This window comes from Geotrypetes seraphini, chromosome 11, assembly GCF_902459505.1.
Source record: "Geotrypetes seraphini chromosome 11, aGeoSer1.1, whole genome shotgun sequence".
Classification (NCBI taxonomy): Eukaryota; Metazoa; Chordata; class Amphibia; order Gymnophiona; family Dermophiidae; genus Geotrypetes; species Geotrypetes seraphini.
This window is the reverse complement of record NC_047094.1, coordinates 125,899,399-125,916,488: the sequence shown is the minus strand read 5'-3', so window position 1 is coordinate 125,916,488 and position 17,090 is coordinate 125,899,399. Positions and strand designations below refer to the sequence as shown.

At 43.5% G+C, this 17,090-nt stretch overlaps 1 protein-coding gene across 3 annotated transcripts in view; it reads right to left on the bottom strand.

The window, feature by feature from the left end:
• The window catches only part of NPHS1 (NPHS1 adhesion molecule, nephrin), a 164,167-nt gene that overhangs the window by 136,690 nt on the left and 10,387 nt on the right, over window positions 1-17,090 (bottom strand). For all 3 annotated transcript variants that reach the window (XR_004536509.1, XR_004536510.1, XM_033914958.1), the window contains exons 2-5: window positions 16,670-16,775; window positions 12,204-12,401; window positions 4,135-4,257; window positions 907-1,038 (exon numbers count right to left, since the gene is read on the bottom strand). Coding sequence is in view for 1 of the 3 variants with exons in the window: in XM_033914958.1 (XP_033770849.1) it covers window positions 907-1,038; window positions 4,135-4,257; window positions 12,204-12,401; window positions 16,670-16,751 (535 nt within the window). In the remaining 2 variants the exon portion in view is untranslated. The remainder of the gene's footprint in view (window positions 1-906; window positions 1,039-4,134; window positions 4,258-12,203; window positions 12,402-16,669; window positions 16,776-17,090) is intronic.

Here is a 17,090-nt window from a genome sequence, read left to right as displayed (position 1 = left end):
ATAGTAGCACTGAAGTGTGTTGTTCTCACTCATTCTAAGTTGTCCATAGATCTCAATAAATAAACCACAGGACTGGCCCAGTAACACAATAGCAAATACTGTGCACTGCCATGAAGAAGGATTTGGGAAGGGTTGTTACTGAGGAACAGAGGAAGGAATTTCTCTCATTTGCACAAAGCTGATATGGAGAGTAGTTCTATAAAGAATTGCATACACTTTTAAGCCATTCAAATACCAGCATATGTGCACATACTCATGCTGTGGCGGCTATCTCCTGCTGAATATCTGGCTTAGCGGATTGGCCGGTGATCAGCTATGTGACATAGCCAGTTGCCACCAATATTCAGCGGCTCGCTGGCTAAGATCGACAGCCAGATAGAGCCAACTTAGCCAGCCAGCTACTGATTATCACTGTAAAATGTTCAAGTGCTAAGCCTGCCCTAATCCCACCCAAAATATGCCTCCAACACAAACCCTTAAAATTTAGATGCCCTGAAGACAAAACGACCAGAAAGATATCTAAAAAGTCAGTTTCAAAAATGCCCACTTTTTGACTAGTAAGGCTTCCAAGTGCCGGTTTATGCCACCTTTTGGACATCTTTTTTTGAAATTGAACCCTATAACCTACAAAGGCAACCAATGCAAATCCTTCAAGATTGGTGTAATGCGCTCAAACCATGACACGTGTGCAATAATGAGCGCTGTAGCATTTTGAGCAAGTTGCAAAGCCTGTTTGGCTTTGTTTAAACAGCTTTAATTAAATCCTTGATTGTACTCTACACTAGAGTTGGCTCTTACTCTGTAGGCTTTTTAACCTGACATAAAGGCAGGCCACCTGATTCCTTAGGAAAAAGTATCTATCATCCTCCCTTCCCCACTTCTCCAACAGTATAGATGCAAACTCACTTTTGATGAATGTGATATCAGAGGGAGGTTTTGAGTCAGATGCACTGCAGGTCACGCTGTATTCCAAACCTGCTACCCAGGTCACCACACTGTTTGCCTCGTACTCTTCGATGCGTGGCTTCTTTGGAGGAACTGAAGGAATGAGAATTATACTTTGAAATCTTGCTGCTCCCTTAAAGAACTAGAGCATGATTATTCATTATGACACTGATAGAGAGGTAGTGAGCTGGCAGGATGGAGAGATGCATGTAGAAGCAGAAGGGCTCTATAAAAAGATAGATTAATCTTTTAGTGAACTGTAAGCAACTAAGTGATATACAAGTGGTATAGTGACAGGTGTTCTTCCCTAATAACATTCCTTTGCTGATGGTGCAGTTAAGCCATCTTACAGCAGGTGGCACTAAAATACTGTGTCAAGGGCTGAGTCAGGCCAGGCTGAAATTAAATGCTATGAGTCAGTGTAGAGAAGGGGAGACCCAGACTGTAGAGGCTTCCAGGAGGGAGGTCCTAAGGGAAGAGCTATAGCATTCTAAGCTGAGCTATAGTATCTGAGGAGAGGATCATGGAAGCAGAGTGGCTCAAGCTTAAAACTCCCAAGCCTTTGTGTGAAGACTATCAAGGTAGGAGATAACTTTGAATTGTATTCAGAAAATACTTGATTTTGGTGTGTGTCCAGAGGGGACCCAAAAAGGATGCCTGCCCTAGGAAAAGAGTGCTGACAGTGATATGTGAAGAAGCAGAGAGAAGTAAAGAGACTTTACTACTGCTGCACTAAAACCTGTAAAGTAACATGTTGAGTGATAACAATAAAATATTTTCCTTTTGCTTTGCAAACCCTGCGTTTATGGCTGTGATTGTAACAGATCCAAGACACATCCTCAGTCACGTTACCACATGAAAGCATAGCATAGGTGAATGTAAGTGGAAAAGTGACAATACAAAGGATTTCAACCATAGATGGATTTGTAAAGATGAAGAAATGGCTGGATGAATGGCTAGAAAGTCCTTTTTCATGATTTACTCACATAAATACTGGCCTTTACATGTGTATGTTGAATAAACATAGACAACCCAATTTTAGAAAGCCAGAATTTGCACATGTAAATCTGAAATGCATGCCTTTGGCAAGGAGGCAGGGTTTGGGAAGGACTAAGGAGGAACTAATGAATCCATGCATATCACCCTTTCATAAGGGTACCATATATACTCAAATATAAACCGATCCGAATATAAAACCAAGGAAAAACTGAAGGGGACAGCAGAGCCCTCTAGTGAAGAAGGAGGGATTCAGAATCTGGAGTGGATTTTTTTTGCACAGCTCACAAGCACTGGGGTATTACCCGTCCATCCAGAATGACACACCTATTGGACTCATTTGGAGCACTGGTCTTGGCCTAGGGTTATATAAAGATAGCGTAAGCGGACTGCTGGGCAGGATGGGCCATAGGCAGGGCCGGATTTTCCTATAGGCTAACTAGGCTTCAGCCTAGGGCCTCAAGATCAAGAGGGGCCTACATTCAAATTGTTAGCAAAATTAAAATTACACTATTCTAAAAACAGTGAACACTAAAACACTGAACCGAAAATAAGGAGAAATTCTATGCTTCGGGATCGGAACCAGCTCCGGCCGCAACGGGGTGCCGACTCGGCTTCTCCCTTTCTTTTTCTCGCCCTGGGAGGAGGATCGGGGAGGGAAAGACGTCAGTCCGGAAACAGCTGGGCAAAGGCCAGCCCCGCGGGGAGAGAGGCAAAACGGGGAGAGAGGCAGGACAGGGCGGCCCAGACTGGCATTGGGGGGGGGGTTCAGTGGAAGGGTGATGGGAGGCAGGCAGGCTGGCATCGGAGGGGGGGTGGGGGGTTTAATGGAAGGCAGGCAGGCAGGATGGCATGGGGGTGTTCAATGGAAGGGGGATGGGAGTCAGGCGGGCATCGGAGGGGGGTGAGGTGAGGAAGGACGCACTGGGGGCACTATGGACATAGGAAGGGGCAATGTTGTGTGTTATGTTTGATTAGTTATTGTTACAAGTACTATATATGGTGCTGAGAATAAATGTCCAAATAAGTGTTCTCGACTTTTTTTTATTTGTTATCCGTGTCACATTTTTTATAAAGATTAGTACCAATAACAACATGTTTCATTTAACATATTGATATATATCACAGTAATGATGTATTTTATTATCTCTCATGTAATTTACAAACTTAAAAATGGGAGGTGAAAGGGCCTCATAAGTGGAATAGCCTAGGGCCTCTTTTCATCTAAATCCGGCCCTGGCCACAGGTCTGACCCAGCAGCAGCAATTCTTATGTTATGAAGATAAAACTGTCACCAGTAAACAGGGCTAGTGTTAGGAGGGTGCATATAGGACACTTGCCTTGGGCCCTCATGCCAAGTCTGCCTAAAAAGACAGACTTCTGGCCTCCTTTGGAATTTTCCATCCATATCCCCAGCATGTTTAACACTGGTCCTGCCAGGAACTATAGCAAAGTTATTGATTGCTTCTTGATAAGAACTTTTAACATTTCTCTAATGGAAAGAAGAATGAATGTCTAAGGGGGTGGGCAGGTGAAAGATGGATTAATGGCTAGAAAGATATATGAATGTGTAAATGAGTTGTCAGTGGTGGCTGGTGTTAATAAGTGATGGTGTAATTGTACCATCACAATAGCCATCTGTCTTAAAAGGAAGGAAGGCTATTTTGGGGCTCTCTTTGGAAAGCTGAAGTAATGAAGGCTCCTCAATTCTAAGGTTACCAGATGTCCAGGAAAACCCAGACGTCCTCTTTTTAGAGGACAGTCTGGGTACCTGTGGGAATTTCCAAAACCCAGAAGCTGGTTAAGGGTTTTGGAAGGTCTCAAGCATGGGGGCCACGTCTGGAGGGCTTCCGAGCATGCACGGATGCGATGATGATGATGATATCAACACCTCGCATCCACACATGCTCAGAGACCCTTCAGTCGCAGCCCTGAGCTCAGAGAAAAAGAGACAAAGTTCTTGTAGGGGCGAGGCTGGGGTGGAACGGGATGGGTTGGGAGTTGTGTGTGTGTATGTGTGTTAGCGAAGAGGAATGGGAGGTGGAGGTAGAGAGTAATGGGAAAGAGAAAGTGGGAGAGGGGTGGAGACCATATCCTGTCAGACCACTTTTGTTGTAAGTTACCAGCCACTACTATGAAATGGTAAAAAAGAGACAATGTATAATAGATGAATGGACAGAACAGTTCACTTACTGAGCACATTGACCAGAACTGTGCGGGAGATGATTCCATAACTGGTCTCCGATCGCCCAACTTGACACTTATAGTCTGCATCATCCTGCAACATGCAGCCCTCTATCTGTAGGTGATTTTCTCCTGGAAAGGCCAGCAAAGACCAGAGGTTAGAAGTAATCATGTTCAGCAGCAAACTCATGGCAGAATACATTTTGAGAGAGAAGGGCAGAGTGCTTAACTTAGCCAGACATAATTTGACCAGTTTAGTTGAAATGTGATATGCATGTCCCACCTTCCAGCAGGGCAGCAAACTGGTATACAATTTACAGAATTGCTAAACAAACCATAAACATCAGACTCTGACGTATGACTTAGAATACAGTATAAAAATTGGGGGTGGGGGTGGGGGGGTGGAGAGACTTGAGTTGAGTGACTAATTCATTAATAAAAAAACAAAAAAATCCAGCTGACTACATTTGTGGCTGAAAATTCATTTTTTAGACAGTCTCTTTCATAGTTGCTAGTTTTCAACTGACCATTGCAACCCCCAGGTGAGCTAACCTTCATCCCCTGACCTCACTCCACCCCTGGACCACTCAGATTTCAAATGCTACATGTAGTCGCTCAGCATCAGCTCATTTCCTTAGATGCTGATCTTATCTATTTGCCAGTGACTTTGACTGTCAGCCTCAAGGAGACTCAAAGGATTGGGCACTAGTAGAGATGTGCGTTCATTTGAAACAAACCAGCCATATAAGAAAATGGTACCATTTCATCTGATTTATATAACTCTTTTCTAATTGCAAAATTGTACACAAAAATCAACCATACCATACCATCTAATATAACACTATACACAATGGTAAATACACACTTAGGGGTTGACATTCAAAGCAATTTAACTGGACAGGAGAGGCTCCTGCTCAGTTAAATGACTGGCCAGCCCAATTACTAATACTCAGGAGCACTTTCCAGAAAGTACCACTGCCACAGTACTCTCCAACAAGTGCCAGGATGGTCCAGGGATGGTCCAGACACTGCTGCTATTCAGATAATTATCTGGTGTTAACCTAGGACAACAAAATGGCTCTGCTAACTAGAGGCTAGATGCACTAATTGTCTAACGATCGTCACTAAACCGGTTTGCATGGTTTAGCAGTGATCATATTTGCCGACCCGATGCTCTAAACGGCTCACTGCATGGTTTTCCATGTGGTCGTGCATTCTCCGATCTGGCATGTAAATGAGGTCAATAATATTAAAACCAGGCTAGATCATAGTAACAAAGTAAATGATGGCAGATAAAGACCTGAACGGTCCATCCAATCTGCCCATAAGTTATACCCATTAAAAAATACATGATTAAATTAATTTGTCTCTTCTTTGATATTTCTGGGCCATAGACTGTAAAAGTCTGGTATTGTCCTAGGTTCCAAATGCTGAAATTGCATCCAAGCTCACTCCAGCCTATCCAACCATCCTGTTGTTTGTAGGATATATACCATAAAGTCTGGACAGTAACATCTTCATGTTCCAAGTTAGTGGAGTTCCATTGATGCCCACCCCAGCCCATCCTACATCGAATCACCATATATGGGACACAAACTGTGCAATCTGTCCAATACCAGCATTAGTTCTTTAATTTACATCCTTTGATTTCTAATTAGAGATCTTCTATTTTTATTCCACGCTCTTTTGAATTCTATCACCGTTTTTCTCTTCACCACTTTCCTTGGGAGGGCATTCAAGGTATCTGCTACCCTCTCCATGAAGAAGAATTTCCTAATATTGCTTCTAAGTCTTCCTCCATGCAACCTCAAATTATGCCCTCTAGTTTTACCATTTTTTCTTCCCTGGAAAAGATTTGGTTCTATATTCATAACTTTCAAGTATTTAAATGTCTATATCATATCTCCCCTGTTCCTCCTCTCCTCCAGAGTATACATATTTAGGTCTTCCAATCTCTTCTCATACTTCTTTTTGTTCAAACCCTTTACCATTTTCATTGCCTTCCTCTGGACCATTTCAAGTCTTTTTATATCCTTCACCAGACATGGCCTCCAAAACTGAACACAATACTCCAAGTGTGGCCTCACCAATGAACACCTCCCTTCTTCTACTGGTTACACCTCTTTCTATACAGCCTAGCATCCTTCTGGCTACAGCCACTACCTTATCACACTTTAGATGCCTTTAGATCAGTGGTCTCAAACTCAAACCCTTTTCAGGGCCACATTTTGGATTTTTAGGTACTTGGAGGGCCGCATAAAAAAATAGTTAATACGCCGGCGCCTCTCTTCCTGCCCAGAGTGTGAGATTGGGTACAAGACCGCGGGCCACAAAATATAGGTATTGCTGGACAGGGAAGGAGGGGAGCAAGGTAGGGAGAAGGGGTACTGCTGGACAAGGGGGAGGTAAAAGGAAGGGAGAAGAGGTACTGCTGGAAAAGAGGCAGGGGGGTGGCATGGAATTATTTTTATGGGACAGATTTTGTGCATGTGTAACACAAGCTCATCATCTGTGCCATTAAAAAAAGAAAAAATCCCCGAACAGCTGAGTGGCAGGAGGCTGCTTTGGGGCTTTATCTGCTGCTCAGCTATTTGGGCTTCCCCAAACTGGCTCTGCGCCTGTATCAAAGTTGGTCTCAGAGCGACTGGTGGGTCAGGATTATGGCAAACCTCCATGCAAATGATTTGCATGGAAACTTGTTGGAACATCATTCGCTGTTCCAGAATCGGACCAAAACGCGGCCAACAGCCACTCGCACGGTCATAGCAACCATGTTTAGTGCATCTAGCCCTAGATGACTATCCAGGTACTTCTACTGAATATCAGCAAAACCCAGGTGATTCCCAGCAAATTGCTGAGCACACAGATATTCAATTACACAGATCGGGGTTGGCACTGACTATTGAGGAATAATTCAGCTGGCAGTAGCCAGTGTTTTAAAAGTTGCTGACCGCTGCTACTAACCACTAACCAGTCAAATAAAAATCATTCAGCCTCAGGTGTGCCAGTGTCATTGTGAGACAAGGCACCAGTGGGACAGGATGGGAATCACTGGCCTTGGAGATCCAAATGACTGCAGTAAGCCAGGGAGAAGAGACTTGGAGGGTCCAGGGGAGGTGAGGGAGATAAGGCTGAGGACATTTATGAAATTTGGCATTTTCAAACATATTAGTACCTACTATTTTAAAATAGCGCATACTAAAATCTTGTTAGTCCTAAGGCAGATGCAGTGGCTCTGAAAAGACAAAGGGGAATGCTGTGAAGATACTAAAAATTAATGCATTCTCATATCCATCCATATGGAGTTAAATTCTAAGGTACTTTGTTCGTGCAAGGTTTTGAAGCAATATCACAAGAGCAGAGATATGACTTTTAAAAATTTCTTTCTTTGGAATGCATGTTTTAGGATTCTTAGGTGCTCATTTTCAAAGCAGATGGATGCCTCAAAATGTCTTTAAAAAAATCCAATTTCCAATTTTGGAAAGTCAGAATTTGGATATTTCATCCAGCAAATCTGAGACATTTTAAGTGTTTTTAAAATGCATTTTAGATGACAACACTACTTAAACATCTCAAGATAGTTTTATGATGGTTTTCATTTTGAAAAAACCATCAGGAATCCAATGAGTGCTTACACTCAGCAATGACTCAGACAGACCTTTTTACGTGATAGCATTATTTTAAACTACATTCTTCCAGTTTTTGAGAAGATAGAAGATTATCACAGCATTCTATTAATAAGATAGAAATTAAGAACATAAGAATTGCCGCTGCTGGGTCAGATCAGTGCTCCATTGTGCCCAGCAGTCTGCTCCTGCGGTGGCCCTGAGGTCAAAGACCAGTGCCCTAAATGAGTCTAGCCTTACATGCGTAAGTTCTGGTTCAGCAGGAACTTGTCTAACTTTGTCTTGAATCCCTGGAGGGTGTTTTCCCCTATAACAGCTTCCGGAAGAGCATTCCAGACTTCTACCACTCTCTGGGTGAAGAACTTCCTTATGTTTGTACGGAATCTGTCCCCTTTTAAATTTAGATAGTGCCTCTCGTTCTCTCTACCTTGGAGAGGGTGAACAGCCTGTCTTTATCTACTAAGACTATTCCCTTCATTATCTTGAATGTTTCGATCATGTCCCCTCTCAGTCTCTTCTTTTCAAGGGAGAAGAGGCCCATTTTCTCTAATCTCTCACTGTACGGCAGCTCCTCCAGCCCCTTAACCATTGTAGTCGCTCTTCTCTGGACTCTTTCGAGTAGCACAATGTTTTTCTTCATGCACGGTGACCAGTACTGGATGCAGTATTCCAGGTAGGGGCATACCATGGCCCGGTACAGTGGCATGATAACCTTCTCCGATCTGTTTGTGATCCCCTTCTTAATCATTCCTAGCATTCTGTTTGCCCTTTTTGCCGCCACCACACATTGCACGGATGTCTTCATTGCATTTAGTTTTAACTTACTTTATGTTCTTTTTACAAAGCTGCGGTAGAGGTTTCTACCACGAGCTGGTGAGGTAAATGCTACAACACTCATAAGAATTCTGAGTGTTGGAGCATTTACCTTGTTGGCCTGTGGTAGAGACTTCTACCGCAGCTTTGTAAAAGCCAGCATTGATTATTTATTTTTATATATGATAGAACTGGCAATGCTTGTGAGGTATCTAACCACCTCCTTTTATCAAGCCGCGCTGCCGAGCAGAGTGAGCTAAATGCTGAGCCACCCACAGGAATAGAATGGGCCAGTGGCATACCTAGACTATGTGACACCCAGGGCCCATTATTTTTTAACACCCCCTCCTATATATGAAAAACATGATTTTTAGTAATAATTCACACATTGCACAACAAGAGTGTACCTGGGAAAAGAGCATCTTACATACTGCAGTGAGCAGTAGAACATCTTCCCTCAAAGGTACCTTGTCAATAACAGAGAGGGAGCCACTTGGAGGAAGCAGCTTCATTTCTATGGGTACCTAAGTGGAGGGTTACCAGACATCCGGATTTTCCCAGACATGTCTTCCTTTTGAAGACATGTCCGAGGGTCCGGACGGCTTTTCAATACCCGGCACTTTGTCCGGGTTTTAAAAAGCCTCCTCAAATCACATCAGACAGGGAAGAAGTCCGCGCATGCGCGGATGCCACACGATGATGTCATACACACACGCACGTGGGCGTGAAATCATCGCATTTCATCCGTGCATGCATGGACTTCCTCCCTGCCTGACAAAAGCAGGCAGCGGGGGATGGGGCTAGGGCAGGACTGGGAGCAGGATTAGGGCGGGCCTGGGGGTGGGTCTAGGGTGGTCCAGATTTTCCAATTGGAAAACCTGGCAACCCTACCTAAGTGGGTCCTAGAAGGGAAACTGGAGATGGAGTGGTCATATCTATTTCTCAGAGTTTTATTTTTTTATTTTGTATGTGTGTGTGTGTGGAGGAGGGGTGGGGGTTGTAAGTGAAGTGGAAAGAAGAACTGTCCAGTCTGGTGGAGAAAAAAGACTGAAGAGAAGGAGGAAGAGGTATGAAGAGTATGGGAACACCTGCATATGCTCAAGGGCCTTCAAAAAGATTCTCCAAGTTGAAAGAAGAGCTCTGCATACAGGATCAATCCAGAGGATGTCACTAGTAAGTATTCCAGTATATCCCATTTGTTGATGGAGAATGTTAGAGATGGCTTCTGTCAACCATTAAATAGCTGTATATTCAAGGCCAGTATCCAGGTATAACCCAGTGCTGAGTATCTGTGTACATAAAAATACACCGCAGGCAGAATTTGCATATACACTGTGAACCCAAAAAAAAAAAAACCCACACCAAAATGTTTTTTGTCATATCTTCCACAGAACTCGGCAAATTCTTATGAAATTTTGTGCATTGTCTGGAATGAAGCCAATATAAAATGTAAATATTTCCCACCACACCACAACACTACCTTGTGAAAATGAATTGTGAACTGAATAAAAACATCAAGAAGTTTTATGACATATCTTGCAGAAAAATGTAAAGTCAAAAAGTCTTGTTTCAATTAAGCAGGTGTTTGGCAGTGTTGTTGAAGCCATGTATAGGTGAGAATTCTGGGTGTTAATCGGTGGAGCTACTGTAAATATCTTTTCATTTGCAAACCAGATGAGGCTGATGCTATGCTCTGGGTACTTGGTCAAAAGCTGTTTGAACCTTTTCAGGTGTGTGTCTTTGTTGTGTAAAGTTAACTCTTGGGCACAACGCTTTTTAAGACACTTTAATTTCAAATTGTCATGAATTTTCCTAACCACAGATGTCTGGCTTATTTCTGCTTCTTTTGTTATTTGGCAAGTTATTCGGTGTATTTGTGGCATGTCTTTCTGGCTCAGTTCAAGATCACGTACAACGTCAATGTGCTCTTGTGTGCAAATCGAGCGCGGTCGTCGAGTGCCTGGCTTACGATCCACAGTGCCCATTGCCAGTGGTGTAGCAAGGATGAGAGGTGCCTGGGGTAATGACGCCCCTCCCCTGCCCTCTTTTCTGCCCCCGCTCCTTCCCTGCCATATGCGTGTACCCCTTCCCTACCCCAAACCTCTTAACTTCCCTGGCATGAGCAGCATCACCAACTCGCTTCCCATGTCAAGATCAGCTCTCCCTCTGACATCACTTCCTAGGTGCAGGACCAGGAAGTGATGTCGGAGGGAGAGCCAACACTGGTGTGAGCAAAAGGTTGGAGCTGCTGCTCGCACCAGCGAAAAGATAGAGGTACAATGGGGGGGGAAGTGAAGGTGCGCATGGTGGGGGTAGAGAGGAGGAGGGATGCTGGCCCCTCATCAAGACAGTGCCCAGGGCAGACCGCTCTCCTTTACTATGTCACTGCCCATTGCTTGGATCTTGAATGGCAGCCCATCAATGTCTTTCTGTTCCAACCCTTCTGTGGGAACTCTTTCAACAATCATCAGCTGCTGTAACCTTTTAACAATACAAAGTTCTGTAACAGAATTCAGTCTTCAGCAGTGAAAACCATTTTGATACAGAGACTGTGTATAAACTATCATCTGCTTCTGTGCATATCCCATACCAACAGATCGTCTTCACAAGGTAGTGTGTAGTGTGTGGTGTGGTAGAAATATTTACAAAATTTTACATCAACTTCATTCAGGACATGACGCACTAAATTTCATAAGAATCGGCCGAGTTCTGAAGAAGATACGACAAAAACCACTGTGGTGTAGTTTTTTCAGTTCACAGTATATATACGCAATATAACATAATATACATTAACCTATTAAGCTGCGGTAAGTCTGCTTACCACAGGTTAAAAACCACTATCGTAAGTCACATTCAGACATCCCAAGATAGTTTTGTCATCTACACATGCTTCCCTTCTGCTAAAAAATATGTGTTTGGAGGCGGAGAATAGGCATGTTCTTCACTATTTGGTTAGAACAGCTACATTGCCACATGCCAGCCAATTGGTATATGATTAGCATGGAAGACTTTACTGCCTAGAAAAGAGGTGTTGGTACGTGCTCCCATGCCAATGAGGAAATTAGCACATGGCCATTAATTGAGAAAAATGCAGCCATTTTACAGCCATGCAAAAAGTGGCCTCAGCACACTGGAAAACCCTGTGCTACTGATAGTGCCGGCCACTTTTTAACACAGCATAGTAAAAGGGCCCCAAATTGTGTTCAATTGATTTGCATACATTAAAAAGTTGTAATGCATAAATTTGTATTCAAACTAATGTATTGTATGTATATATATATAATGTATTGGGAAAAAAAATGCCTGCAAATCAAGATAAAGGCCCAAAAATCTAAAAGCAAACAGAAAATGTTTTGCTTGTGCATATACCTAGAGAGCTGCCATTTCTTCAGGCTGAAAACACACATTCTACCTCCACATATGGTCAAATAGTGACTTTTTGTAAGATGGGGCACCTTTACAAACATGCACAACATACAGTATATTACTCTCCTTAAAAGCATTAGCAAGCTTGTAATTTCTTTTCTAGGATGATAATGTAGGGTGGAATGGATGATACATCAGGTAAGTGGAATGTGTAAGTACAGTCTATACAGTGGTATCATCAGGGTAATTTTTGATTATGGAATTCTCTCCTACCTTTATCAGCATCCCCAGTCATAGTGTAGCGAGGGAAGCTTGGGATTGTTCTTTCAGGTCCTAGCAAAAGCCCGTCCTTTACCCACTGGACCACCCCAGAAGGATTCTCTATCTCACACAACAATACAGCTGTGCCTCCTTCCAGCACTGTCACATTGTCCGGCTGGATTCGGAATGCCTGCTGTTGGGACCATGAGCCTATGAGTTCAAAACATTGGACGTAAGTACTAGAACAATTTCTGGACAGATTTTCAGATGGGACAGACCAACAAATTAATAAGTACTGTACTCAGAGAATATAATGAAAAATTGAAAAGAAGTGGTATGTATGGACAAATTAGCAAAGATGTAAAGAAAGCAAAGTTGCTTACCTGAGCATATGTGGTTCTTTTTAATCATAGTTTCAACCAACTGATGCCTATTTTTGTTTGTTTGAGGGAAATTTGCTACTTATATCAGTAAGTTACTAATGTCTTTAAGGTTGGTAAAACAATTTTTTAAAATAGATTTTTCATATGATCCACGTTTTTTGCAATGTTTTTTTTTAAGTGTGCATTCACATGATTCATAGTGACCACAAGTTTCTTACTTGGGTGCTTACTTTTTCAGATGTCCTGACTTGCGTCCATATTTGCAACCATTGATCCCAGCACCTGCAAAAAATGCCAGGCCGTCAGAGCAGTCTCACTTAGAAACTCCCGTATCTGACTCATAAGCTTCTCTCCGTGGGCTTCCGGGAGGAACACCTTCTTCTCCTTTGTGTGGAACCAGATTCCCAGATACTCCAAGGTCTGCGTTGGCTCCAGGTGGCTTTTCTGAAAGTTGACTGCCCAGCCCAGCTTCTGCAGCAGCTGAATCACTCTTTGAATCGCTAGCCTGCCTTTGAATTCAGACTAGGCTATTTTCAGCCAATTGTCTAGATATGGTTGTATTTGTATATCCGCTCTACACAGGTGTGTTGCAACTACAACAATCACTTTGGAGAAGACCCGTGGTGCCATGGCCAGTCCAAAGGGTAAGGCCGCAATCTGGAAGTGCTGATCCAGCACATGGAAATGAAAAAACTTCCTGTTCTCTGGAAAAATAGGAATGTTCAGATAGGCCTCCGTCAAAATCAGAGAGGTGAGAAATTCCCCAGACGCCACTGAAGCAATCACAGACTGCACCATCTCCATCCGGAAACAGGATATCTTGAAGGCCGCATTTACTGCATTGAGATGTAGAATTGACCTCCAGTCTTCTGGACCTTTCTTGGGCACTATGAAGTATACCAAGTATCTGCCAGAGCCCAAGTCTTCCTCTGGTATGGCTCTATGGCTTCTAGATCCAGTAGTATTTGTACTTTTGCTCGGACTTTGGTTGCTTTTTCCAGCTTTCCAGCCAGAGAAATGTCCAGGAGGGGACAAAAAAACTCAAGCTTGTGCCTTTCCTGTATAATGTCCAGCACCCAGTGGTCTGTAGTGATCTCCGCCCATGCTCCCCAATAGACCAATAACCTTCCTCCAATGCGTGGAAGATCAGCTGATGGCTTGGAGTCATAACTGCTTCTTGGGAATTGTAGCAGAGTGGGATCCTGAAGATTGGGGTGCCTGACCCCTCTGAATCTTTGTCCGAGACTTGAAAAATTCTCTGTACTGAATGCACTCACGAGAACTGGCGATATAGTCTGGAGGTATGAAAATTACTGTAACCTGACCCTCGGGGGTGTCCAATGTCGGTCCTCGAGGGCCGCAATCCAGTCGGGTTTTCAGGATTTCCCCAATGAATATGCATTGAAAGCAGTGCATGCAAATAGATCTCATGCATATTCATTGGGGAAATCCTGAAAACCCGACTGGATTGCGGCCCTCGAGGACCGACATTGGACACCCCTGCTCTAGTGGTTCGAGGTAAAGACTTTGGCTTGTGATCCTGCACACTGGCCTTAAGATCACCCAGACCTTTCCCAAAGAGTAAATGTTCCTTAAATAATAATTTACTCATGGTCACCTTGGAGGAGGAATCCCCCGCCCACTCTGTGATCCATAGCATCGTGCGGGTAGAAATGGAATAAGCAGACATTTTGCTCATGACTCTGAATAGATCATACAGAGCATCAGCTACATAATCCATTCCAGACATTAGAAACTGGTGAGCCCTCCTGGCATTGCGTCCGGATCACAGCACAACTTGGAGTGACAAGCTTGGGCAACAACAGGCGCCACTGCAGCTGCTTTTAACCTGAGGCCATGGCCTCAAAGAGCTTCTTATGAACAAAATCCAGCCTGTGGTCCCGGGCATCCTTTAATATCATGGAAAGGCACACTTACACTTGGTAACCTGTGCCACCAGTGAATCCACTTTCAGTGGAACAAAGAGCTGGTTAAATTTAACATCCATTGGATAGAGCCTTTGGCCACTTGAAGGGGCCCCTCCAGAAACTCCCAATGATCCATGAGCATTTTTTATAATGACTTGGTGAGAGGGAATCAGGTGGCCTGTGCTTTTGAGCACTATGGAGAAGAGGACTATGGGGTCTCTATCTTTAATTCCTGGAGGGATTCCATGATCACCTCCAAAAGTGCTGAAGGCTTAAACAGCCTACACACAGATGGGTCCTCTCCGAGATCAGGGGCTTCCACCAGATAAAGCCCCCCTAGAGATGAAGCAGCATCTCCTGCTAGAGGACCATGACTGGGAGAGTAAAGGCATTGTCCTAGTCTTCCTCAGTCTGGATCTCCCCATCTTGTGCTTGGCACTGTTGCTGGGAATTGTGCTCTTCGGGAGGGTGGGGGGGGGAAACTCCCTATGCCAGTATAGCCACGATCTCCAAGAGCTTCATGCAACCCTTATTAATCATGTAAGTTTCAAACATCATATTGATGAATTCAGGGGGGAACTCCTGTCTAGAACGTCCAGACAGCCCCTGCAGATGCTCATGAGCTCCTGTCTGGGGTTTTGCGGCAGCGCCACAGCTGCACTTCACTGGGAATGCCCTTGTGCTGCTTCCTTGCTCAAACCTGGACTCTTTTCCTGGCTATTGCACCATCTAGACACTAACACCCTCCAAGGAACTAGGGGAGGCTAAGCCTGCGGCTCCCACCCCTCTCATATGCCGCATGGCACATGGGACACAGACGATCCTCAGTCGTCTAGCCATTGCAAATTTGGCATGAATCCAAGGTATCCTGGCCTCAGGAGTCCATCACACCTATTTTTAATCAAAATCGAGGTATTTTGAGGCAGATATTTTATTTTCAATGCTGTGGCATCGATTTTAACACGGGAAACTACACTAGGGTCCAAAAACTAGCAATTTGGGGATTTTAGAGGTGGGGGATACTGACTCGTACTCCCAAACCAAAAAAATGATTTATGTTTAATAATTTTTATTGAATTATAATAATAAAGAAAACAATACATATAATAGATCTTACAAATAATATTATACCAACATAGTTAATACATATGTACGGAAGAATAATAGAAATCAATAATCAGAGAAAAAATTATTTTTAAAAACCTCTGATTTTGTTTTTCAGGCTGTCAGCCTGCTACTCACTGTGCCACGCTGTGTGCTGGGAGCTGCAAGTGGTAAAACTTACAGGGAGAACTTCTGCCTCAACAAGCCTGAAATCCAGACTGCTTGTGCCTCTCAGGCCCAAAAAACTGGCCAGAATCCTCAAACTCTGCTGGACATCATGCATGCAAATGGGGGGAGGAAAGCAGTTGACTCTGATCCTTGAAAAACTGCCATGGAGCCACTCAGCCTGCACTCAAGCCCACTGCAAATGAACCTGGGGTGAGCCCTGCTCCCGAGGGTTCATTCCCTGAGCCCCCAGACATTAAGTGCAGGATGCCCAAGTGTGTGCACTGCAAAGCAATCTGCCCCTTGATAGCAGACCTTCGACCTTAGAGTCTGTGCTCTCCCACAACCAGAGATGTTCTAAGGTTGTGGTCTTCTGCAGCACCATAAAGCCTCGCAAACGGTAAGAAAAAGACAAATTTAATTAAAAAATAAACACGAGCAGAAAAGACAGGCTCCTACCATCTCACTTGTAAAGAGACAACTGAGGAATTGGAGGACAGTCCAGAGGGATGGGAGGTGGTGCAAAAGAATGCTAATGAGGCTCTCTACAAGAATTCTTGCAAGAATGGATTGACAACCCACAGATTCAGGAATAAAGTGTCTATTGTACTAGAAATGTAAATGTATGAGAATATTAGACAGGTTGAAATGGATTGAAATATAATGTGATGACAGGATTCAGAACAATATGTTGCTAGAAAGGGTCTTACTTTCTACTGGAATGACAATTGTTTAATTAAAAAATGATAATTGGGAAAAGACAAGGAAAATGCTTTAGTTCCTGAATAAATCCATGTAAACCGTTCTGATCTCCCCTGGGAGAAAGCTATAAAAAATTGAATAAATAAATAAAAAGAAAATAGAAAAGCAAGCAATATAGAACTTCTGGATCTCTTACCCCTCCAGAGGAAACCAAGCAGAATGCAGACAGGAAGGATAAACGTGTTGTCAAAAGCCATTCTCACCCCCGATTTTCGCATCACGTCACGAAGTGCATTAAGAACCTGAAACAAAGAAAAGATTTCTGATAAAAGATGCTGATTTCTAACTCCCCCACATACGTATATTTCTTGGCAAGGAATTTTCACCTATATATAATCTGTGCTAGGACATATGTAAGGATAAGCAGCATAAAATCGGTTTTATTACTTGGGATCCAGTTCGGTTCTTGGGACCTGGGTTGGCCACTGTTGGAAACAGGATACAGGGCTTGATGGACCTTCGGTCTATCCCAGGATGGCGACTCTTATGGTCTTAACCCCAGCCAAACTACAGATTTTCCATTCCTCTTAAATATCACCTACAAAAAATGATTCTGA